General features: G+C 52.2%; 1 protein-coding gene across 2 annotated transcripts in view; it reads left to right on the forward strand.

The window, feature by feature from the left end:
• CYP26B1 (cytochrome P450 family 26 subfamily B member 1) overlaps positions 1 to 14747 on the forward strand; it is a 32184-nt gene extending 17437 nt beyond the window's left edge. For both annotated transcript variants that reach the window (XM_067533519.1, XM_067533521.1), the window contains 4 exons: positions 3584 to 3859; positions 5731 to 5886; positions 8553 to 8834; positions 13163 to 14747. In XM_067533519.1, coding sequence (XP_067389620.1) covers positions 3584 to 3859; positions 5731 to 5886; positions 8553 to 8834; positions 13163 to 13555 — 1107 coding nt within the window. In that variant the 3' untranslated portion in view covers positions 13556 to 14747. The remainder of the gene's footprint in view (positions 1 to 3583; positions 3860 to 5730; positions 5887 to 8552; positions 8835 to 13162) is intronic.
• The last annotated feature ends 584 nt before the right edge of the window (positions 14748 to 15331 follow it).

The following is a 15331-nucleotide window of genomic DNA, read 5'->3' on the forward strand; positions in this document are numbered from 1 at the left end:
CGTAGGGTGGGGGAGTGGGGTTTTGTGTGTGCATTTTCTGGCACAAATGGCTTTTTAAAACATGTGCCCGATCAGGGACCCAGGAACTTGCACAGCTCGTGACAACAGCAGTCCTGTGTTCCCGCATACGCACTTCCCCTGTTGTTTGCAAGTCTGTGTGCGCCCTCTCCTGCACCTGCTGACGTGCAACAGGAGCAGATGGCGCACATCACCAGCATCTAGTTCTGCCTGAGCCTCCTACCTCCACCTGTCTTGCTTCTTGTACAGACGTCCATCCCTGGGGCACGTGAGAGAATGCCTCGCAGACTGGCTGCTTCGAGAGTTGCCGTGGTCTTAGCCAGTTGGTGTGACTAGGCATGGCATGGACAGTGGGAGGGGAAGGTTCCCTGTAGGTGTGAGGGGAGTTGTCTCTATACTCCGTTGGTCTGCTTGCCAGGGTGGCTAGCGAAGATACCAGTGCGTCTGCCAGGGGAGCGGTTTCTTTTTGTGCTGCCCCCTCTCTCACTCACGGTGGCCGACGGAACGCGGGAACGACCCCCCGGCAGCGTCGCTCTGTCTTGCCAGCCAGCCTGGCGGTGATGGTGAAACAGGAGAGACCCCTGGAGGGTCTCTGATCTGAAAAGTACTTTTGGCTGCTGTACGATGCAGGCAGCTGTGCAAACAGGCGTCTTCTGCACCAGTGCTGAGCGCTCGGTACGGCACTTGTCGCTCCCGAGTGCTTTGTGGCCATTAACCCCCCCTCCCCTCCCCAAACTGCCGGGGCCACTGTTGTCGCCGTGCCGCACAGCCGTGATCTCTTGCAACTTCATGATGGTACCAGGGGTAGGGCTGGGTGCTCCTGCTTCAAAGCACATGCAGGAGAATCATGCATTTAGGGTCAGCAGGAAAGGGACCGTGGCACGCAGCCCCGCAGTCCTGATTCCTCCCAGGAGAGGGCAGTCGCGTGCCATAACACCCACGCTGCTGTGTTTTACTGCATTAGAAACCCCAGCTGGGATCAGGGTTCCCTTGTGCTGGGTGCTGCACAGAGACAGAGTAAGAGACAGTCTCGGCTTTGAAGAGCTTAAAGTCTAAATAGGCAAAAGAGGAGAAAAAGGGCGGTAGAAAGGAAGTGTAATTTATCTCCGTTTTACATATGGGGAACTGAGGCACAGAGAGGTGAAGTGACTTGGCCAAGGCCATTGCAAAAAGTCTATGGCGGAGCCAGATCTCCTGGGTCCCAGGCTGGAGCCTGAACCCCAGCTCATTCAGTGCAGCACTGGTCTCATGTTTCAGACAGGGGGAAACTGAGGCACGGGGCCGGTTAAATGTTATGTCCAAGCTCTCATAAAGCATCAGCCTCAAAACCAGGACCCGAACCCCCAGGGGCTGAGTCGACGAGAGTTGCTTGTATGCCACCCATGGAGATTTGGGCTCAGGAGTTCCTGACTCCCACGGCCTTGCTGCTGGCCCACGTCTTGCTATACCAAAGCTACCCTCCCTCAGCGCCAGTCACGAGGAGCCAAGACAGCGTGAGCGTCTTGAAAGAGAAGGAGCCAGGCGGAGAGGAGAAGGGGGGCGCTGAGACTTTTGCTCTCTGCCAACCCGCTCTCGTCACTGGTTGTCTGCTTGCGGCTCCCTTGGGCAGCTCTAGCAGGCTGGCTCCCCGGGGTACCAGGCAGGGAAGGCAGAAATCCACCACTCTTTCCCCTTCTGCGTTAGAGGGGCAGAGGTTTCCACCGCGCAGTAGCTCCTGGGCGCTGGGTGCCAACAATCACGGAGAGCAGCCAACGTTTCTGTGCCTGGCACTGTATCAAAGCCTGATATCCCGGTCACGGCCACCGGGGAAACGTCTCTTTCCCAGCTACTGGAACCAGCCGACGCTCGTTTATTTCTTTCCCCTCCCGGCTCCCCCCCTGGCCCGGGGGGCTCCGGAAGCATAAATGGGGAGACCTCATCTTCATTAGATGCAGCCTGGGCATTCGGGAGAGGGAAGGAGGGGGTGGGATGGCGGCCGAGGTTGGCAGCGCGGCGGTGTTGTCAAGTTTACTAGCTACGGTTTTTAGAAACGTGTCTTACCGACCCACCCACCCACGTCTCTTTCCAGGGCTTAAAAATAGAATAGGCCAAGCGGCCACGGGCCAGGCAGGCTCCGCCCTCCAGAAAGCGGGACCAGATCATTTCAATCCCTTTCTCTGGCTCTTCTGGGCTCTTTCTCATCCTCTCTCTCCCACTCCCCCTTCTCCCCTTCTGCTTTTCCTCCTCCCCCCGTCGGCTCTTGGCTGGAGAACATTTTTTATTAACAGCCGCAAAGCGTGCTCGCCCCGTGGGTTCTGCGTTCCTTCCTTTATTTGCTCCTCCCCGGCCCTCCTGGCCCAAGCGAGGGAAAAGCCCCTCCTGCTGCCCAGAGCCGGGTGAAGGTCAGTACGTGTCGGGACTGGAGCGCTTTATGAACCAGATATTGTTGAGTCTCCAAGGCCGGGCTTTAAAGGGCCCAGGCTGTTATTTCACCAAACAAACTCCAGCGAACGACGCCGCGCATTAGCAATGCAGGGTCACGGCCAGGAAAATGTAACCTTTCCCTTCCAGTGCTGACTGCGGGGGAAAGTCGCACATTTACAGCTGTCAAGGTTGTGTTCTTGCAGGGCTTTGGCTAGGTTTCTCTTGTCTTAGTTTGATAAAATGGGGATGGCCCCTCCTTCCCCTCAAGCCCTCTCCTCTTCTTAGCAGGAGCTGGAGGTCACGCTGGCTTGTCTGACCTTTACCTTGGCGTGCGCTTCCCTCGGCTGGAGCTTGAGCCGATTTTGTTTTCTTGGTTCCTGGAGGTCCGGAGCGTGGTGGCGTGGCCGAGAGTTAATACAGAATAAACAAACAGCGCTTTTCCACCCAGGCAGGCTGGGATACGGGGCGGGAGGCCTGGGAGCAGGGGGGGTCCGAATGAAAGCCATGGGCTGTGGAGAGGTAGCTGACTGGGATTATAGCGGAGGGGAAGGGACGGGGGGGGGGGAGGTAAGAGCAAAGAACATTCGATGCATTGCTGGGAACCTTGCACAACATACAGACCCTAGAGCAGGGCGGGAGGGAGCGAGCGTCGACTTCAGGGGGAGCTGGGCCTGTCTACCCCAGAGCTGACTTAATCGCAGCGTTTAACAGCATACCGTTTGGTGACACAGCCTTTCTGGCTGGTTTGTTATTGTAGGGTTGCTCACGTGCTGCTTTGTTATGGTAGGGTCATTCATGAGCGCTGGGGCTTGGCATACTAGGCGGCGGTGGTAGGGTTGCCCGTGTGCTGGTTGGAGGGTCTTTTGGGAACTGAGGGATGGGACACTGGGATGGGTTGTCTTTCCTGGCTCTGCCACTGACCCATTATGTGACCTTGGGGAAGTCATTTTCCCTCCCACCCTTTGCTGCCTTTTCTGTTTAGACTGTGAGCTTTGTGGAGCAAGGAGCTTGTATTGCGGCATGTCTGCACAGCCCAGCATAATGGGGCCCTCGCTCTCCACAGGTGCCCGTAAACACCACAGCAGCACAAGCAATCCTTGGCTATTAGGGAAGGCTGGAGGCCCCTGGGTTCATATCTGTCTGTGCCTGGCTTTTATTGCAGGTATTCTCCAAAATCTTCAGCCATGAAGCCCTGGAGAGTTACCTCCCGAAGATCCAGCTGGTGATCCAGGATACGCTCCGGATGTGGAGCAGCAACCCGGAGCCCATCAACGTCTATTATGAGGCGCAGAAGCTCACCTTCCGCATGGCCATCCGTGTCCTGCTGGGCTTCCGCATCCCGGACGAGGAGCTCGCCCGGCTCTTCGAGGTCTACCAGCAGTTTGTGGAGAATGTCTTCTCTCTGCCAGTGGACCTGCCCTTCAGTGGCTACAGGAAGGTAAGAGACTCCTCTGACATCGCTTATGGCCATGGCAGGGAACTAGTGAGCCTGCCGCATGGCTTGGAAGAAGGGTCTAGTGGATCTGGCACTGAACTAGGATTCAGGAGACCTGGGTTGAATTCCTGGCTCTGCCACAGACTTGCTGTGTGACCTTGGGCAAGTCACTTAGCCTCCCATTGCCTCAGTTCCCTATCTGTAAACAGGGGATAATAGTCCCCTGTCACACAGTGGTGTCAAGAATAAAACCTGTCAATGACTGGGGGCACTCAGATACTGCAATGATAAGGACCACACTTAGATGATGGAGGTGGGAAGGAACCAGAAATTTCTGGCCATGAAGGAGAAGCAGTAAGGTCTAGTGGACAGGGCCCTGGGCTCCTATTCTTGGCTTTCCTTGGCAGTCTACATGCCTTTTTAAAGCATTTTTCAGATCCTCAGGAGAAAAATTCTAGCTAAGAGCTCAGTGTCATTACAAAGCTGAGAGTATTTTAGCGAGAGCGCTAGTTTGGGAATTTGATTGCGTTCTCGGGAAGGGAACTCCTTCAGAGGAATTGGAGAAGTTCCTTTGAGGTGAAGTTTCCTAAGGATTCGTGTGACACTGAGTGGGGAGAGAAAAGAGACACAAATTGGGGAAAACGATTGTGGCTGTCACTGTAAAACATGATCACACACTGGTGCCAATTCGACTTTTCTGGGATCTTGCGTATTTGGGGCCTTTGTCTGCACTGGTGTAAATCTAGAGTTATTCCACTCGTGTCTTTTGCCCAGGACTGATTTCTAGCATTTTAACACCCCTGAGCAACTTCCAACCGTTGTCTTTAAAAATACAAATTAACCTTCCCCGGAAAATGTTTCCTCCTCCTCCCCCACAAAAAATTCACCCTGCTCTGCGGCAAGACCCGGCCTTGTGAAAGTAGCAGATCTTCTGCACCTCGTGATGTTGTGGGGGTGAAGTCTGATATCTCATTGGACTCCTGCTAAGGAAGGCTATAGGCCAGGGGGGTCACAAAAATAGTAGGATAAGGGTTTGATCAGCAAAACCTTGTCTGCAATAGAGAATTGTACTGTTCTAAGAGCTGTGGGTTCCTTCTAGCATGTTTGCAAAACAATTTGTGTGCACACATACAAGTGGTTTGAACTGGGTACATATATGCCTAGTACTTATCTGCCGTCGGGTACCACTATGCCAAATACATGCCTACTTTCAACAGATCCTGCTCTCTGAGAGTAACAATGTGGATACAAGTCATAGATTCAAAGCTCATAAGACCAGAAGGGACTATGGTGATCTTCTAGTCTGACCTCCTGCATAACACGGGACACAGGGCCTCCATGAATTAATTCTTGTTTGAACTACCGCATAGGTCACGGGTGTAACAGCACAAACGGTTCCAAAATATGCCTCTTGCTATGTCACGACACGCCGCTGGCCTTTAGAAGTCTCCCAGAAGTGGAGCCAGACGGGCAATAGATACCCAGAGGGCCTTCATAACTCACAGGGACATACCTGCAGCGGTTCTTGAATCAGTTCAACCTGGCTAACGTAGCCATGATGAGCCATTTGTGCTTGTATTGGTTCTAACCGCACCGGGTCAGTTGCCCATAGTCCAATCTGTAGTGCTAACACCGCCCAGGAGTTTGAAATGATCCATGCAACTTCCACTATTCCCAGTGTTCTGCCAGTAAAGGCTTCCCATCTCACTGGCCATCTCATTTTCTCCCTCTAGTGACTAACCAATTGTGGGCCAACAAAACACTCATTTAGTGTGAAAGCAAAGTCCTCGGGGAGCCCCAGAACTGAAGAACCTTTGTGATACCCTGGCTGCCGCGCGGCTATTTCACGGACCTGACGGCTTGTTGTTTTTCAGGGAATCCGAGCGCGGGAGACTTTGCAGAAGGGGCTAGAAAAAGCCATTCGGGAGAAGCTGCAGAACACGCAGGGCAAGGACTATTCCGACGCCCTGGACATCCTGATAGAAAGCGGCAAGGAGCATGGCAAAGAGCTGACCATGCAGGAGCTGAAGGTAAGAGCCGGCTCCTGTGCATCCCCTGAGCAGAGTCAGCCTTTTGTCTCTGTGCGTTTAGTTCCATTCCACCCTTCAGTCACCAATGGTGAATTGTGGGGGTCAGTCTCCATCTTCCCTCTCCCCAAACCCCCACCGCTGTGTCCACCTCACCCACTCCAGGCAGCTTCTGTGCAAGAACAGCACAAGCCGGGAGCAGCCAGGGGCAGACTGGCACAGAAAGACATGCACTGGCAGAGCTGAGCCGAGGCTCAGGGCTGGATTAATAAAGGGCGCTGAAGGGCAGGACTGAAGGACATGGGCCGAGCTGCGGGGGGGAAGCCCGGGATGCATCGGCGAAGCCACGTGTGAGCATTTGCACAGCATCCGCCTGGACTCTGTGTGGATCAAACCCAGCACTAGCAGGCCATTGTTTCTCCTAAGAGTCGCATTTATTGGCAGATCCTGTCCAGGCTTTGGAGGAGAGCATTTCTGGGGGCATCGTTATTACGAAGCGGTGCTCTGTTTGCAAGCATTTAACAGGCATTAAGTAGTCCTCACAGTGCCGCTGTGAGATTGGTCAGGATTATTATCCTCAATTTTACAGGTGGGGAAACTGAGGCACAGAAAAGGAAGATTAAGTCTGTGTCTGACCCAAGATTAGAACTTGGGCCTTCTTGGTGGCTAGACCTGTGCTTGGACCACTGGGTGCAGCCTACACTCTGATAATGACTGCCCCCAGGGTCCTTAAGATACGTCACGAGCCATCAGCCCCTTCTAGCCCATTGTTAACCCCCTGCAGCGTGGCTATTTATTTCTGCGGGACTGAACGTTGGCTCACAACCAATAAGTAGCTATAAACTGCAGAGCGGGCCATGCGGCGGGGAAGAGGAAAGAAATGCTACTGGGGATTCTTGCAGTCCTTTCTGCTTCCCGTGGTACGGAGAGGATTTGAACGGGGCTATTTTTGGCCATGCAGTACCTCCTGCGGGGTGCCGTCTGCTCTCTGTAGGATGAAATCTGTCCTTTTCCTGGTGTGCATGCTAAATTGGGGGGGCAAAGACCACATGGGAAAGAAGAACCCTCATTAAAACAGTGCTGGTCGGGAGATCTTTAGGGGTGGCTATGGTCTGAAAACCTCTGGAGCCATCAGCCCGACATCTAGCACGGGAAGGGTGTGGACAGACTGGAATGCTTTGCAGTGGGGCAGAGTCTTTGATACCTCGCTCACCTGTGTGCTATCTCATGGAGCTCTCTCCATGGACAGGCCTAGGATTGGATAAGGGCTATGGAGACCCAGGCTACTCTCCAGGGGGTGTCGCTACGCAGGTGGGAAGTGGTGTGGGAAAACAGAGGCTTGTTCCTGGTGTAGATTGGTTAGACTGGTACAAATCAGGACTCGCTCCGCTCAAGTCAGGCTGGCCCTGGCGTAAAGGAGACGGGCGTCAGGGATGTGCTGTGTGCGTGACAGACGTGCCTGACGGAGGTTGTTTGTTCCTTTCTCTCCGAGGGCTGGTAGATCCGGGGCTGATTGGCTCGGTCTGCATGCTGCGAAGTGCGGTAATGCTGTCTCGGCGGGGAGGGGCTGCCTGTGTTTTCTCGCAGCTGGGGGAGGAGGAAGCCAGCGGCGGCCCCGACAGGAGCTGCTGTTGTTTTTCTTTTCCAGGCTGGGAAAGTTGCAAAGTTGCTGCTTGGGGAAGGCAGGACTGGGCCCAAGTCCCCTCTGAAGCAAATAGGGAACCTCTCCCTCGGCTTAGTCAGCGGCTGGGAAAGAATCCCTGGAAGCTCAAGTGACTTGAGCAGGAGATCTTGGGCCGAGCGACTGGTGAACGTGCTGTTCCTGAGTCGTCAGGTCTTGGCAGGAGGGGGAAAGGCCCTTTTGCGAGCTGGGGCGGCCGCCCACCCGCAGGAGGAGCCGGGAGATAGAGGTGAAGCTGCTGGACCAGGGGACTGGAAATGCGGCCAAGTCCATTACGTCATGTGACGGGGAAGGAAGAAATGATCCGCCCCAGGCTGCTGCTGGCTGCCTCCCCCCCTCAGCCTGGCTGCCAGGCTAATGGCTTGGGCTGGGATACCGCCTCTGCTACCCCAGCTCACGGCTCTCTAGCAGCTCCCAGGGGCCCTCAGTCTCCTCTCGCCTGGCGATTGTGGGGTTTCTTCCCCCCCCCATTGTGTCGCCTTTCTCTGGGGAGGTTGAATTTGAATGTTCAAGGGAAGCAGGAGACCGAGCCAGGCCCCCATCAGGGATCGGGGCCCCGTTGCGCTAGGTGCTGTACGTGCACCATGGAGAGAAGCCGTCAAGGCCGTGTGATCGAAGTGCTGTGCGAGCTTCTTCCAGTTCTCCCAACAACACTGCCAATGCCCTACAGTCCTGCTCTCCGGCATCTCCTTGCACGGGTTACCCCACTGACGCGCCTCGGCCCTGGCCTGCAGCGGCCCTGCGAGGGGTTTCCAGCTGTGCCAGATTGCACGGTGCAAATGAAATCTGTGTGTACCAGACCGAGGCAAAACCAAACTCCTTCCCTTTGCGGCCGAGTGCCGGGTTCTAGGCTCTGCCAGCGGCAGGCTGGGGCGTTAGCCCATTTTCGCATGGAAGAATGTCCTGCAGTGGCGTGATGCATGGGGCAGGGTACCTGACGCTTCGACTCCCCCAGTGCATAACACATGGTTCCTTTTTTTGCCTGCAGGATGGCACCTTGGAGCTGATCTTTGCTGCCTACGCCACCACGGCCAGCGCCAGCACCTCGCTCATCATGCAGCTCCTGAAGCACCCCGGGGTCCTGGAGAAGCTTCGTGACGAGCTCCGTAGCAAGGGCATCCTCCACAACGGCTGCATCTGTGAGGGATCCCTCCGGCTGGACACCATCAGCAGTCTCCACTACCTGGACTGCGTGATCAAGGAGGTGTTACGCCTTTTCACCCCCATCTCCGGAGGGTACAGGACGGTGCTGCAGACCTTCGAGCTGGATGTGAGTACGACAGCTGGCGAGCGCCGACCTTGATCTCGGGTTGAGCTTCTCCCCCAAAGGGGCCCCAGCGTATTCTGTAGAGATGCATGCAGGGATCTCTGCACCTCCCACAGGGATGCTGCCACCTCTGGGGTGGAACCTGGGCAGCTTTACGACAGGGCATGCCAGGGTTACACAAGCATGGGACAAGAGGGAAGGTGTGCCCGATGCATTTTAAATGGTGGGGGGCGGGAGTTAGGGAATAGGGAACTTCTCCTGAGTGTTCTCCTGACACTGGGCTCTTTAAATAACCATAAGCCATGGGGCCTGGGCAAGACCGCCCCTCCAGGAGCAGAGCGCTACACGGCCGTTGGCTGAGTGCTGACTCAGACAGACCGTCGGTCTGGAAGGGACCTCCTGGCTCATTGAGGCCGGTCACCTGCTATCACAGGTCACCCCGTCATATCAGCCTGTTCAGAAACTTCTCAAGCTCCAACTTCAAAAAGCAGTTCGGTTGTTTGCCCCCCCACCCCCCAGTTCTTCTTCCAAGGCTGTTCCAGAACCTCCCTCCTCTGATGGTGAGAAACCTTTTTCTCATTTCCAGCTTCAATTTGCTCTTGGCCAGTTTATTCTCATTTGCACTTGTGCACCCTTGTCCTTTCTCCTATATAGCTCCTCACCCTCCCTGGCGTTTCCCCTGCTGATGTAGTTAGCAGGGTGACGTGAGAGCAATCAGCCTTGTTTTTCTAGGTTAAATAAGCCCAGCCCTTATAGTCTCCTCTTGTAAAACAGGCTCCCCGTTCCCTTAATCATCCTAGTAGCCCTTCTCTGCACCTGCCCCAGTTCAAATTCCTCTTTCTTGAAGATGGGTGACCAGAACTGTGCACCGTATTTCAATGGCACAAATACCTTGCCTGATACATCCTAGGATCACCTCTGGGTTTGTTTTTATTTGTTTTGTTTAAGCTGCATCACATTGGTGGCTGATAGTCATCATGTGATCAACTAACACACCCAGGTCTTTCTCCTCCTCTGTCATTTCCAGCTGATGAACCCCCAACTTATAACAGAAATTCTTGTTATGAGAGGGCCACTCTCTCTGCTGCATCACCTATCCTATGTGCTTGCATCACCCTGGCTTCTTCCCCTCAGAGGTGTCCTATCTAATGACTCTTCTGGGACAGACCTGCTTAGCTCATGAAATCAGACCAGATCTCACTCTTGCACTGGTACCACTGCAATCTAGCGGATCCCAGGCATTAACTCGCTGATGCTGCCGAGTCATCCAGGTAGAATGCCCTTACTTTGCAAGAACATCCTAACGTCCCATTGATCAGTGGAACGTTACAAGACGACCGCAATGCGGCTGGGGCTTTGTAAGGTACCAGTAAAACATTGTGTCATGTGGTACCATCAGTGATCATACATATGCAGGAAGCATAATCGGTCTCACAATCTTGAATGTAAGTGGAAGGTTCTACCCCATGCAGGCGGGTGCAAAACTTCTAAAAAGCTGGAAACTGCCTTTTTTTCCCCCTGAGGTTGCATTTATTTGGCAGACAGGCCTGTAGGGATGTACAACTATCCACCTGACGGTTTGCATGTTTGGCTGTGAACATGTCCTAGTGTTGAGGCAGAGGATGGAAAACATCTTTCTCTTTTTTTAAACCTTCCTACATAACTCAAAAATGGTAGAACCGATTTTGCTCAAACTTCCAAACAAAGGGACCTAGAAACTACTCTACGTGACCAGCCATACCACAGATCTGATCTCATAAGTCTCTTTCCAAGCCAGTCTTTTCCTTTGTCACATCCAACCTAAATGAGAGGCTGTCCCAGCATGTCCTGTAGGACATGTAAGCTGCCATTGATCAGCTCCTTTCCGAGTCTACTTGTAAGTAGAAGGCTGCCCTCACTGGATGTGTCAAGGGAAGGTGCCTTGGATCAGACAATTGTAGAATAATCTGCCCATCTGGGAAGCTTAAAATAGTCAACTGTGGGTTGAGACCAAACATGGAAAATTCCAACTCCCAAAAGAGAGTTTTTCAGAAAGTTATGAGGAAGTGAAAATTGGGTAGGAGGGTCGTATTGAAAGTTCTGCCTTAACCTTAATTATCAGCAAACATGATAATATAGTAATGCATTTCCAGCAATGGAGGTCATAGAAACACCAGAGATCTAGAGATACAGTATATCTGTCTTGGGGTTTTATGCAGCCACCTATCACCATAGTGTCTGAGCATCTTCCACATAAAATCAATAACAATAGTGAAGGCCCTAGTGGACATTATGGAGTCTCTGGTACATCTCCCTTCTCAGGGTCAAAACTTTGCTGGGGGTAGTTTTTTGCATGAGGTGTAGGGGTTTGGAATAGAAGGGGTGTTTGAACTGTGAATCTCACCTATGGTAAAAGGCTTTCTCAAAGAGGAAAGTTTTTGCAGTATACAAAATCTCCTTTTTAAGAGGAGATCAGGTGATCTCATGTCATGCAAAAACATCTTCCCAATCGCACATGGGATTTGTATCTGTCTGTATGTTCACGCACGTTCCTGGGCTGACTTGTGCACAACGATATTACAGGTGTCACATGCAATAGCACAACTCTTGGGGGTGACTGGCTATCCACTTTGCAGTTTAGTCGTGATCTGGTACACAGAGAGGACAAATCAAAGTCATACTGCTGGCAGATTGGTTTCCTGAAAGCTCTGGTTCCAAATGATGGGATAGATTCTGAACTCAGTTCCACCAGTGTAAATCCAGAGTAATTGCACCAAAGAGGAGAACAGTTTGGTATTCTGAAAGAGAAACGTGGCGATCTCTGAAGCCAGAGATTGGGGTGTGACGGAGGAAAGGTTACTACAAAGGGCAGTTACAGACTTTTGGATGATAGGGATATTACTCATCACAACGGATGGAATTTTCTACTAGCAAAAGAAAATCTTGAGACCTGTCTGTCACCGTAAATCCTGCTAATGTCATGATTCAGGTTTGAAACCCTTTCAAATAAGCAGGGGATGATAAATCTTCCTTCTTTCTAATCAGTGCATTCTCTGCACACCCACGTGCTGACACACACGTTATGGGTGTGTGCAAATGTGTGTATGGGAATATGTGATGCTGTGGGCTACTATACAGCTTCTCTGGACAGTTGTTTGGGGAGTTCTGAATAATGTGAGGGACACAGCAGAGATGGGAGAAAAGTTTGGGCTGGATGGTGATGTCTGTTTCACTGGTTAAATCGAAAGCTTATGGAGTTACTTCAGATTTAATAAAAGAGGGACAGCGGTTAAAGGGACAGCAGTGATTTAAATCGAGCTAGTTTTCAAAAATGAGTAAGAAGTTGTTCCATCTCCTACACTTGCCTTAGCCGCCCTCTGCTGTTTCTTGTGCTTTTCCAGGCATGCTTTTCTATTTATTTATTTTTGCAAATTCTCTCTCCTGTTCTTGGGAAAGACCCAGGCAAACACCAAGGGAAGCAAAGATTCTAATCGTGCAACCACTAGCACATACGAGAGAAGGTTGCACGGGCGGCAAAGTGTCTGCTGGGTTGGAGCTTAGCTGCACTTCGCTGAGGACACATCGCATCTGCCTAATGTACAAATTAGTATTTGTTTGTGTTTTGGTGGTGCCTCCAGGTCCCAGCTGAGATGAGCGCCCCCTTGCGCTGGGTGCTGTACATATACCAAGTGAGAGACAATCCCTGCCCCAAAGAACTTACAGTCTAAATAGACAAGTCTGACAAAGGAAAAGAGAGGAAACAGAAGCCCAGCAAAAGAAGTGATTTGCCAGGTTCACCCAACAGGAGAACAGCAATGCTGGGAATAGTTCAGGTTTCTTGACTCCCAGTCCAGCGTCCTATCTGCTAGATCACACTGACTGAAAACAAACTGGGGAAAACACAGACTGTTTTCTCTCTTTAAATTCTGGATGTGTTGGGTGTCACATGTAAATATAGTAGGTGAAAATATTTCAGACAGAAGAAGGACTTGCACGTTGACCAAAGTCCTTTTAAGCGTCTTTGCTCTATGTACAGCGCCGAGCACAGCGGTGTCTTGGTCTATAACTGGGGCTTGTAAGCACTACCACAATACAAATAAATCATTGATTAAGCAGGTCAGAAAGAGAACCCCGGAGTCCTGCCCTAATCACAAGGCAGGGTGTTTCCCCTTTAAGCCTTTAATATATTCTATTCATGATCAGGGATCTCAAATAAAGTCCCCAATATCAGCAGTGTCTCAGCCCACCCATGCAGAGGCTTCGCCCTACTCCCGGGGTCTAATTCTGTGGATGGCTACGTTGCCGTTGACGCATTCTTGTTTTTCTTTCCCGCCCCCTCTCCCTCTCTCTAGGGCTTTCAGATCCCCAAAGGCTGGAGTGTCATGTACAGCATCCGGGACACGCACGACACCGCCCCAGTATTCAAGGATGTGGACGTCTTTGACCCTGACCGCTTTGGGCAGGACCGCACCGAAGACAAAGACGGCAGGTTCCACTATCTCCCCTTTGGCGGGGGCGTACGGACCTGTCTTGGCAAGCACCTGGCAAAGCTTTTCCTAAAGGCGCTAGCCATTGAGCTGGCCAGCACAAGCCGGTTCGAGCTAGCCACCAGGACTTTCCCTAGAATGACGCTGGTACCTGTGGTCCACCCAGTCGACGGACTCAAGGTCAAATTCTTCGGACTGGATTCCAACCAGAACGAGATCCTGACGGAGACAGAAGCCATGTTGGGGGCGACGGTGTAGGCCGACTCCCGCTTGCTTCTTTCCTTCGCCGGGGAGGGCAAATGGGGATGGGAAAAGGGGTAAAGCAAAAGGAGAAAACGGGAAAAGAAGCTTCTCCACGTGGCTAATGTTGCAGGATCTCCTGGTCCGGACTTTCTCCCACAGCAAAGCTGCCAAAATTATTGTTATTTCTGTGGGGAAAGTGCGAGGAGATTGGTTGGTTTGGTTTTTTTGTTTTGTTTTGTCTTATTTTTTAAAGAAGAATTTCAAACACGAGTAGAGCTGGGACGGGCTGACCATACACAGTATATAAATATTATATATCTATTATATATGCATATATTAGATATCTAATATAAACATTTCTACTGCATGGAAGAGAGGATGCCTGCTGCGAGGAAAGTTTTTGAAATTAGCTAGTGATCGGAGGTCTGGCTGTCCCATGCGCGTCCTTGGACCCAGTCCAGGAGGTGCTGGTGAGACCTGGTGGCAGTCTGTGACTTCTGATGGCCTTTGAACTTTTCGAACAGCGTTAAACTAGTTGGTGATAACTGGGTTTTTTTTTTTTTTACTTTCTTTGAAGAGAACAAGGAACACATCCTCCCACTCCCGCTCCCCAAACCCTTCTAAGCGCTTTCCAATTCTGATTTGTCTCTCACGGCAGAGGGGGAAAAGAACGCCATGTTCAGACGACAGCGGCCCCTGCCCACGAACGCTGGGAAGTGCATTGTGGGCAATGGCACGCAAACCGAACCTGGCACCAGTCCGGCTTTTGGTATAGCCCCCCGGTGCTGCTGCAAGGATCACTGGGCCACTAACAGCGGCAGGGCCGGCTGGACAGGGCGTTCTGTTCTGCCTACGCTTTGTGAATAAGAAGCCCTTTGATCTGTACTGTGGGATGAAGTAATGGCTCAATTCTGTCCTCTGATGGGAGTCTCTCATCAGCTTCACTGAGGGCTGATCTCACTTCAGAGGGCAGAATTGGGGGTCTCGGATGTGTACGGTTTTGAAGTTGCCTGCTGCTGCTACAGGGCATGTGTGTAACTGTTCAGTCTCCCCCCCAGCTCCTTGCTGTCTGGTCCCTGCCAAACCCAGATTTTTGCAGTGAGCTGTGTTGTTTTTACCTTCTCCCTGGCTCTCTCAGGCCCCTCAGTGTGTGCACTGAGCTCCGAACCACATGTGCTTCATAAACTGTCTCGGGGTGCTGCTAAGTAACGTGGCTCGGAGCGTGCATTTCTTTCCCTGCACGAAGCAGCTGCAGAACTAAGCTTCCGAAAATGAACCACAGCTGCCACCGTCCCACAGAGGTGCTTGTATTAAAGAGTGCTGGAGATTCGGAGCTGATCCTCCCCTCCACAGTATCCGACCGAAGTGAGAGGCTGTCCTGGGAGTGTTTTTCAGGGCATTTGAGCCACCATCAATGCAATATCTCTTAGGCACACTGGGCACTTTGCATGCTACTCCCATTTCAAACTTGACCGGGCGTTCCTCTGAAATGCCTTGCGGTGTTTGGCTCCTTGCTGTTCAGGCACGTGTGGATCTGGCGTTTTGGTTCAGGCCCATCTCAAATTTCAAAAGTGACCAGCCTGATTTTTTTTCAGAGGTGCGGAGCCCACCCAATTCCTGCTTCTGCGGGAGGGCTGGGCGCTCCTGAAAGCCGCCTGCCGTCAACGAGCATCTCTCTCCGCTTTACCACACGTACTACTGCTGCTTAGTGGCGGTCTCGGGCCATCGTTGGCAGACTCAGGGAAGAGAAATCTCTCGCAATTGTCCAAGACAGGCGTGCTGTTCATCTGA

The sequence above is a fragment of the Emydura macquarii genome, unplaced genomic scaffold (genome assembly GCF_026122565.2).
Source record: "Emydura macquarii macquarii isolate MOO-44397 ecotype Brisbane River unplaced genomic scaffold, CSIRO-AGI_Emac_v2 contig_3345, whole genome shotgun sequence".
Taxonomy (NCBI): Eukaryota; Metazoa; Chordata; order Testudines; family Chelidae; genus Emydura; species Emydura macquarii.